The following is a 10,063-nucleotide window of genomic DNA, read 5'->3' as shown; positions in this document are numbered from 1 at the left end:
TTTCCCTCCATCACTTTCCTTCCATCGAAGCACAATCCTTATTTTACCTAAAACAAAAAGCACGTAATTAAGCATTTGATTTCAATTATAATCAAAATTAAAGGTGAGGTAAGATCTGATTAAAGGGTCAATTCAGATTTACACCTACCATTCTTTTTTCCTTCCAAGTAGCAAACTTTGCCCATCCATAATCCTATAATCATTAAGCTAAAGAGATGACACCGAACCTGTAAATCCACCATGACTCATTCAACAAAAGAACAGAAAGGTATTAAAATAAATAAATGGGAGAATTGAGAGCCAGAACATGGAGAACCTGTAAATGCAACGTGCATGCAAGCTAGAGAGAGAGAGAGAAGGAGAGAGATTCTCGCGGGAAGGGAAGGGAAGTTAAAGAAGAGAAAAGCGAAGAGTCGCCGTCGGAGCTTCTTTCTTTCTCTCTCCTCCCAATCCACCGAATTCGTCGTTGTCCTCGTTTCCACGCTTCTCTGTCTGGTTAAAATTATTCCCAAAATTCCTGGGTCTGGTGCGTCTCGCTCTCGACTCCTGTAAGCTGCTTTCCGTTTTGCTCCTCCAATTTAATTCTGTCCGTTCGTTGATGGATGATCTTGATCCTGTTCGCTTCGCTTCGAATTCAATCATGGGTTTGATCCTCCGTATCTGATTTTTCTTCCGCTCTACTTCTTCGTTTTGTTGAACGACGACGATGACTGATGATTTTCTGCTTTGTTTGTCCTCGATGCATGTGGAATTGTTAAATTTCTGGCCGTGTTTCTTTGCAAGGTGTGCAAGTACAAATGAAAGCGGTTTTGACTGAATCAATTTAGATATTGTGGGAGGCCGGCTCATGTAATTTGGCATCTTTTAGTCTCCAGGGACATCATATAATATGCATTTGCGCATCGGGGATGTCGTGACGGATGGTTGGTAGACTGCGTGATAAATAACTGATTCTTTTTTGGCGGGGTGGATTGAAGTTGAGGAATGGATTCAGCCAGGAGTTGGTTCCAGAAATTCCAGCCAAGGGATAAGCTGAGATCGAATACGAAGAAGAAGGAGCCGGGTGGTTCCGGGAGAGAGGATTCGAGCGTGCACTCGGTGTCGGGAGATGAAGCGCTCTCTAATGTCACCAAGCAGAGGGCGGCAGCAGCAAAGCAGTACATCGAGAACCATTACAAGGAGCAAATGAAGAATCTGCAGGAGAGGAGGGAAAGGTATGGCCTGAACACCAAATAGAAATAGAAATAAGTTCTTGGCTCAGAGATTGAACGGAGTGCTCTTTCCTTCTTAATTTGGAATTGCTAGAACAGATGAATGGGTTCCTCTTTATATACTGCACCTTTGAGGTGCGGTGATCCTTTATTAATAGATTGTAACAATATCCATCCCGGGAAAGGTCGATTCCCACTTTGTCCGTATCTAGTTTTGTTCCAGCCATTTCACTCAAAACACATATGGGGCCTCTTTCCAAGGGCTTTTGAAGTACACAAGTGGACTTTCAATTTCTCCACATTATGAGGAATTATTTCACTTTTTACCTGATAGCTGATAGACTTAGGGTTGTGTCATCCGTCTCTGAAAAGCACGAGGGGACTTTGTTTATAAAAAAAAAATTGCGGGGGGGTAAAGTTATGCATGACTATAAGAATGGAGCCGGCCTATACATTGTTTTCTTTTCATTGTAGATTTCTTGAATCAGCAATCCTGGTGTTTCTTAAGTCTCTGGAGTAGTATCATTGACTTCTGCAACCACTTAATTCCTTAGCAAGAATTGATTTTTCCACGTACATTCTAGTTTTTCATTTTTGGTGTGTAAAATCATTATATGTATCTCTTGAGGGAGTTTATCAATTAAGTCATTGAGAGCGTTCTGATACTTGAGAGCAATATGATTCTTGCTTTACCCTCAATTCTCCTTCAAGGTGCTTGTTTGTAATCTTCACTTTTTTCTCTAGACGAAATTTTTTGGAAAAGAAGTTGGCTGATGCTGATGTCTCCGAAGAAGATCAAAACAACCTCCTCAAATACTTAGAGAGGAAAGAAACGGAGTACATGCGTCTTCAAAGACATAAAATGGGTGTTGATGATTTCGAATTATTGACAATGATTGGAAAAGGTGCATTTGGAGAGGTGATTGTTCTATTCTTCTGTTTATATTTATGGATTGTGATGTTTGCTTTAATTATTTCCTTTTCTCAATGTTATTGGCAACTTTTTCCCCCATCTATATCCTTTTTCAATCAAACATGCTAATTTCATTGACTAACAAGAGATCATTTACGGAAGCTTTATAGCTTTGCTTGTCCCTAAATCAAGCACACAGTTATTTACCATTGCATGGATGTTCTTGCGATAATTTTCACGATTTCACTTTTTACTAACTAGTGTGCAACTTAGGAAACAAATTGAAGAAAATTGTTTTCTAGAGGACAAATGGAGTAGTAGCATTAAGTACATCAATTTTATTTCTCCATAATCGAGAAAGGAACTTTATTGCTAGAAAAGTTATTAGGATGTGTTTGGTAGTCTGAAATTTTTTACTAGAAAGAATAGGATAAAATAAGAAGTACCTCAAAATACTTGACAAGAGGCAAGAATGAAATATCAGAAAGAATGAACACCAATACGACAAAGAAATGAATGATGAACCGAGCAAAAAGAAACAAATGACCAATTGATTTCCTTGACAAATTTACCAAAACTCTGAGATGCTCAATGGTGAGGATTCTTATACCAGCGGCATTTCAACAAAGATAGAGCAAATTAGAGACCCCGGTGGCATTACGTGGGATATGAGAGGATGATCTTATAAGGAATATCGCAAAAGCTAAGAAATAAGATTTGGCACAGAAAGCTTATACCATCTAGCATTACAGAGAAATAATAAAAAAAAAAAAGAGCAAATAGAATCATGCTCCCAATCATAAAAAATTCCTGACAAAAGTGGGATGATTTGAATGAACTGCCTTAAAACACTTGCACCAAATGTGTGTTCAAAGTCCCATCAGTCTGGAGTTATGAATTGTCGTCATGCTTTAGTTGTAGATTGTTGACATAATTTATATTAAATGGTGTTTTTGGAATTAAGAGGCATTGACAAATAGTTAAGAGCTCGATTGACCATGGATAATAAATTAGTGAATTCATTAACAAATAAGAGATTGTAGTTCAACTTTATCGGACATTGCTGTCACTCTTGATGTTGTAGATTTGTTTCTTTCTACTGTTGTGGTGTTTAATAGCACTAGTTGCTAGCGGTTGTTTGGCAAGAAGAATAATGCAGGGTCTTACATTATTATGATGACATTGATCTTTCTATATAGGAAATTGATTCTATTAGAACATTTTGTATCATTAAGAATTCATATTAATGAAGAAAAGGTGGAACTGCAAAAGCTGCACTGACTTGCTGCTTGAAACTCAGCTCTTATTTCATCCATCTTTGATTTGCTTCTGGAGTTACTGTAGATTTTTCAAAGAAAAAGCAGATAAAAGCACTGCCAAATAGTTATAAAATCAACTTAGGTGTCATAGGTTATGATAATTTATCACTATATGTGAATTCCATAATCATCAACATTAGGGTAAAGTTTACTGGTGTACACTAAACTTTATTGACTTTTACTGTTCATATTACAAGGAAGTCAATATATTTAATATACAGCTATTGCATGTTATGTTTTCTTTTTACTGTTTTCCTTCACCTTGTAAGTCATTCTTGGTGCTTTGGAGAGATAACAGAAAATAGTATTTTTTGCTTTGGACTTCAGGTCAGAGTCTGCAGGGAGAAGACAACAGGTCAAGTGTATGCAATGAAGAAGCTCAAGAAATCAGAGATGCTTCGTAGAGGCCAAGTAATGTCGGAAGTTATGTCCTGTTCTTGGTTTAGCTTGTATTTCATACTTAATGTTGTTCAACTCGGTCATCCTAGGTCGAGCATGTGAAAGCCGAAAGAAATCTGCTTGCGGAGGTTGACAGCAATTGCATCGTCAAACTATATTGCTCCTTCCAAGATGACGAGTTTCTTTATCTTATAATGGAATATTTACCGGGTGGTGATATGATGACTTTACTTATGCGAAAGGATACCTTGACCGAAGATGAAGCCAAGTTTTATGTTGGGGAAACAGTTTTAGCTATTGAATCAATCCATAAGCACAACTATATACACAGGTTGGTGTGAGACGTCTTATTTTGCATTTCTGCTGATGTTATACATCCTTTTATGTGGCGCAAACTTGTGGATTTACCACCTTCATGTTCTATGTTCCAGAGACATAAAGCCTGATAATTTACTACTAGATAAATTTGGGCACCTAAGGCTGTCAGATTTTGGATTATGCAAACCATTAGACTGCAGTACTCTGGAAGAAAAGGATTTCTCAGTAGGAAACAACATTAACGGATCAAATCAAATTGACGATCGTCCCGCAGCTCCAAGACGTACACAACAAGAGCAACTACAACACTGGCAGAAGAACAGGAGAATGCTTGTAAGATCCCATAATTGTTCTTTAAATAATTTGATGTAGCTCTTTTCTTTGAACGACAGTAGTAGGGGTTTCCTTCTCGCTTCAGGAGTGCTCTTAAAGCAGTCGCTCTTATACTTTCTTATATTGAAATGGTAGGGTGTATGATTCCAGCAAAACAATAATTCTGAGCACTACTCTTGATGATTTGCCTTTGGCCTTTATTAGCTTTGGCTCTGATTCAGTCTTGATATGAAGTTGTGTAATTTGGCTTATAAGCTTAAATCATCTAATACTGTAGGCTTATTCAACTGTGGGTACACCTGACTATATTGCTCCAGAGGTTTTGTTGAAGAAAGGTTATGGGATGGAATGCGATTGGTGAGTATTCCAATTCATGCAATAGAAGTTAATTCCAATTCATGCAATAGAAGTTATTATACGAGATCAATGAAGTTTCTTGCTTGTTCAACATGTCGTCTTTTCCATGGAGATCCAATTGACTTTCTGTGGCATGCTTTAGATAATCTGAAAGTGCATTTGGCATTTGGAGAACAATACTTTCACTCGTGGTTTTCATTTTGCTGGATCTTTTAAAGAGTTATTTATCATGTGAAGGTGGTCTCTTGGCGCTATCATGTATGAAATGCTCGTGGGGTATCCGCCATTTTACTCGGATGATCCAATGTCTACTTGTAGAAAGGTAAGCCTTGGGGCCGTTCAATTTAATGTATGCAATTTACTTTGTCCTAGTTTTTCTTTCATTTTTATGTGTCTATCACAAGCTTTGTCAAAAAATGTTTCTGTGTTTTCAATTATTTTAGGAATAAATTATCCCCCAATATATGCATGTGTTTGTAAGTATTGAATGATTCTTTAGCTTTTTGTTTTTCTGCTTTACAAAGTTGCAACCTTTAATCCTTTTGATCTCAGCTCGTATTGCTCTGAATGTGTAACATCAAGTTGCTTGTCTAGTTGACTACATATCCTTGTGTTATTAATGTGATGTTGATAACTGGCCTCTTTTTGCTTTAGGGTCCATGCCTTTAGTGGAAGGGGAACTTATGTTTCAGGATTGTGGTGGAATCTCTCTATTTTGTTACCACAAATTAACTTCGTCTTGTAATTTACATGCAGCCTGTAAAATCAACAATTAAAAATATGGTCAGGTATCAATGTACTCTGCACAAGATATAAGGTTATTCCTTTTTTTGGTCCCTTTTGAAGAAGTATTTAAGAATTGAAACAGTTTATCAGAAAGGCTTTCGAGTCAAGCTTCGAATTTGCTTGCATAAGCTAGTTAGGCTCTCTTAACTTCTTCAGGTTTGGGAAGATTTTCTGGTATATGTATTGGAGATTGAAAGAAAATGGATGGAATTGGACTATAAACCATAGAATAGTAAATGAAGAAGAAATAGGAGTAAATGGATGAAAGATCATGCACCGGCGGTTTCTTGCCAATTTAGAAGATTAAATAGTAGGAAGGATTGTTTCATGCATCTTTTGATCCTTCCATTACTTTCTATTTAGAAATTGGTAGTGATAAAGGCCTACCTCCCTTTCGGCTCATACATAAAGGCCATCCTTGAGTCAACAACTTTGGATTTTATTTTATTTTTTGGTGAAATCACTGAGGGGCTTTTTGGATCTGTGGTGGTAGACATATTCCTTTTGAATAAGTTGTACGGATAAAATTTCAGTTCACAGTGTGAGTAGTTGTATGTGGATTGTTTCGCTGGTTTCAATTAAAGCATTTTGAACATCCAAGATCTTAACACAAGGTGAAAATATATTATTTAAATTGAACATGGCAATCGATCCCACTTTATAGACGACATACGAAAACTATAGAAAAAGAAAAATAGGTGAAAGGTAGTGGGGAGTCGCTTCTCTTGTCATTAATCAGTTAGTTTATCTGGGTATTACTTCCTTTCCTAATGCTTTTTCGTCTGTGTGTGGTTTTTTTTATTTATTTCTTTTTTGGGTCTGGTTCCCTGCATCAGGTTTCGTTCACTCGCCTTACAGTTTCATTTTTGCATATGTTGCCCTCAAGCAGATTGTGAACTGGAGAACTCATTTGAAGTTTCCTGAAGAAGCGAAGCTTTCTTCAGAAGCAAAAGACTTGATCAGCAAACTTCTGTGCAATGTGAATCAGAGATTGGGTTCAAAAGGAGCATATGAAATAAAGGTGTTGTACGGTGTGTTCTATTCTAAGTTCTCACGCCCTTACCACGAAATGGGTACATTAGTACATGTGATATTTTAAGTAAGAGATTCATCTAGCTGGCTCTCCATTTCCAGGCTCATCAGTGGTTTGCGGGTACTGAATGGGATAAACTTTATCAAATGGAGGCTGCATTTATTCCTGAGGTTACAGATGAGTTGGATACTCAAAATTTTGAAAAATTTGAAGAGGTAAACTTGTACTTCATCTTCACTTGAGTTGCATACTTTACTCAGGTTTCCTGTATTTCCTAGTCCATTGGCTTTCTCATATCACTTAGGAGATCTTCTGCCTTTTCCTATTTCGCAGCAGTCTGACAGTCATGAACACTCCTCGGGCAAAGCAGGTCCATGGAGAAAGGTGAGTAGAACTCTATAGCAATGTGAAAGATCACACTGTCTTAATAGGATTGCTGGTCTTGGAGGTTTTGATTGGTGTTTAATCAACGCATATTGTCTCGTCTCTTTTGTATTCTAATATCACATGTACTAATGTACCCTTTTGCCTTCAATTTCTCATTCATACTATGATGATTGACAACTGTTTGAAATAAATGACAATACAAACAATGTCTGGATTTATTTGAACTTCCAACTTGGCAAGTTAGTATTACTGTTCTTGTTCTTCAGATTTTTATAGACGAGCCTTAGAGGGATCTCAAAAGTTGTTTTTTCAAGTTATGTCATCCTTGTTATATTAGATTTGCAGGAAGGCAAAGACACACAAATTGAATAGTTTGCCAATATTGGTTTGAGCTTAATCTTTAATTTTGTTAAGGAAAGTTTTGCAGCTTAGTTGAAACTTAAAACCTGTCATAGTTTGACTCCCCATGTCCCGACGTAAACAAATTCCCTTATTCCAATTCTAGAATGAATCTGCTTTCATATCTCTTCCTGTTCTCTTTCAATTTTTAATGTGGCAGAAGTTTGTTTCAATACAGGCATATGCATCTCTCTCTCTCTCTCTCTCTCTCTCTCTCTCTCTCGCGAGCGCGCGCGCGCACACAAACACACCCCACAGAGTATGTTGCACCTACGTGGGTGGCAGAGATAGCTTAAATAGCTGTGGATCTCCAGTGCTATTCCAACATCATGCAAAGCACAGTTATTATGGTTAAGACAATTCTTTGCGACACTGATCGGCAAAGATATGGGTGGTTGAGCAGTAGAGGTGTAGCATATCGATCCTTTAGAAATTTTGTGTTTGCCATTGACACATTTAAAAAGTGATGTGGTTACCCTTATTTAGCAATTATTGTTATGTTCTCATAATGATATGTTGACTTCCTGGTTAAGCTTTAGTTTTTTCATTGTAGTTTAATGTGGTTTGTTACTGCAGATCTAGAAATAAGAGACACATCTCCCCTGCTACTAGAGCAAGCATATAACAATCTTGTAGCTGCCAGTTTATTACTTGTTGATCGTAATTACTCTACTTGATGTTCATCGTTGAGATTTCATGCTGATTGCGTTTCACTTTGTAGTTGACTTTCCAGGTTGAGAACTGATAACGATAACAAGAAAAGTTTATATTAACTTGCCTCATTCCCTCTAATTTTTCTTGTGTCTTGCAGATGCTTTCTTCTAAAGACATCAATTTTGTTGGATACACGTACAAGAACTTTGAAATTGTCAATGATTACCCAGTCCCTGGGATGGGTAATCTCTCTCTATCTAACAAATGAACTGCATTTTTGCGAACACTATTATCAATTTCAGATATTGAAAGTTTGATAAGATTGTGGTTAGCAAAGTTTCAAGGCTTAGTTCCACTTTACTTTGAAGGAGAATGATCTGATGAAATTTCTGTATGATGTCATATTGCCAATGAATGTTCCCCTCCTTTTTGTAATTACGACATGAGCAGAAGGTCTCACATCAAGGAGCTTGGGTATTTTGGAAGTGCTGAACTCCATAATAGTCCAGAATTAATTAGCTATTATAATTAATAACTTTATGTGCTTTCATAGTATTTAACTTATAGCCTTATGTTTCTTCTTTCTATTTCTTTCATTACCTATGGAAGGACCATGGGAGGTTTGAACTTTCACAAATTTAATGGGATTTTTTAAAATTCTTGTTATTTAAGTAGAGGGGTTCTCACCATACATGGATTTTTGATGTACCATGGTTGGGTGCGTTAAAACAAGCCAGTCCCTAGAACAAAATAGTCGTCTTCTTTCTCTTTGCCCCATCTTTTTTTCCCCTGGGCACATTGCTCTAGTGAACTAAGAGAAAGATGACAGGTAACTTATTTTGATTTTCATCTCAGCTGAGTTAAAGAAGAAAAACAGCAGATCGACAAGGCCATCCGTGAAGACACTTTTTGGTAAGTCATCCTTGTCTACAGTAATTGTACACTAGTAACCAGAAAATGCACTCCTTTTATGCTTCACCTTTTGTTACTTATTGTAAGTTCAACTGGAGACTCCTTGTGACTCATTTTCCCTCTCGGTGGAACTTTGACAGAAGATGAAGAGTCGAAGTCTTCAGGTACCAGTATCGACGATCAACCAGGTCAAGGAAGTGATTACAGCTGAATACATCGTTCTAACTTCATACAGGTAAGACGCAAGAGACCATGCATGCTTGCAGAGTTGAGCCAACTTCACAAGCTATTTTAACTAGGAAAGGAATCAAATACTAAACTAATGATGACACTCATAGTGGATGTGATTCTCTGATTCCAAGCACTTTCACTCCTTATGAATCACATTGGTTTTTTTTTTTTTTTTTGCCTATTGTAGGTATAGGGGATGGTGCATACGATCTCATTTCAGGTTTTGATTTGGTCCGAGATGTTCACGAAGGATTCCACAGCCAGTGGTGCATGCCTTTGTTATCGGATGTCATATGAAAAACTTAGGAGGCATATGAAACTTCCCCTCAAACATATCAAATTGCAGATATTGTTTTTCTTTATTTTGTTGTAATATCTCAGTGTAACAGTAGGGTAAGTTGCGTTATAAGTACGGGAGATACAAACGTTGGAAAGATCTAAGCTTGGATTTGGGATGTGCGGAAGCCATTATCAAGTTATGTGCATAGCTGGAAGCTTGAAAACAAAGCCCAAGTCAGGGTGGTGTGTCGACCTTTATCTTTGTCTGGCCTCCTCCCTTCCAATCCGTTTCTCCGTTTGTTGCTTCTATTCAATCGTCCATATCTTTGACCCCAAAAATAAATAAATAAATAAATAATTGTCATGTGACGCGGCGTGCCATGACAATAGTTTGGCAGAAGTTACGATGGAAAAAATGGTTAGGTGCTTTGAGCCAAACATCCTCCATTAAATAACGTGAACCTCAATGGGATCCACATAATCTAACGGTACATACGACTTAGCCTCAAATTAACTTTGTCCGTCCGACAAA

At 37.4% G+C, this 10,063-nt stretch overlaps 1 protein-coding gene across 3 annotated transcripts; it reads left to right on the top strand.

Annotated features, from left to right (window-relative positions):
- The first annotated feature begins 353 nt into the window (after positions 1-353).
- On the top strand, positions 354-9,759 carry LOC115757450 (serine/threonine-protein kinase tricornered). 3 transcript variants are annotated; one of them, XM_030697663.2, is made up of 15 exons: positions 354-548; positions 978-1,214; positions 1,956-2,130; positions 3,771-3,854; positions 3,932-4,173; positions 4,274-4,493; positions 4,771-4,850; positions 5,088-5,172; positions 6,526-6,657; positions 6,771-6,884; positions 7,003-7,053; positions 8,267-8,351; positions 8,965-9,021; positions 9,162-9,256; positions 9,440-9,759. In XM_030697663.2, exons 2-14 carry the CDS (start codon positions 985-987, stop codon positions 9,230-9,232), a joined length of 1,626 nt encoding a protein of 541 aa, XP_030553523.1. In that variant the 5' UTR covers positions 354-548; positions 978-984; the 3' UTR covers positions 9,233-9,256; positions 9,440-9,759. The 3 variants fall into 3 exon arrangements, with proteins under 3 accessions (XP_030553523.1, XP_030553524.1, XP_030553521.1); XM_030697664.2 differs by having other exon boundaries at positions 869-1,214; positions 7,006-7,053; XM_030697661.2 differs by having other exon boundaries at positions 869-1,214.
- Positions 9,760-10,063: the final 304 nt, after the last annotated feature.

The sequence above is a fragment of the Rhodamnia argentea genome, chromosome 6, assembly GCF_020921035.1.
Source record: "Rhodamnia argentea isolate NSW1041297 chromosome 6, ASM2092103v1, whole genome shotgun sequence".
Lineage (NCBI taxonomy): Eukaryota > Viridiplantae > Streptophyta > Magnoliopsida > Myrtales > Myrtaceae > Rhodamnia > Rhodamnia argentea.
The sequence above is the reverse complement of the archived record's forward strand: the minus strand, read 5'-3'. Positions and strand labels throughout refer to the sequence as shown.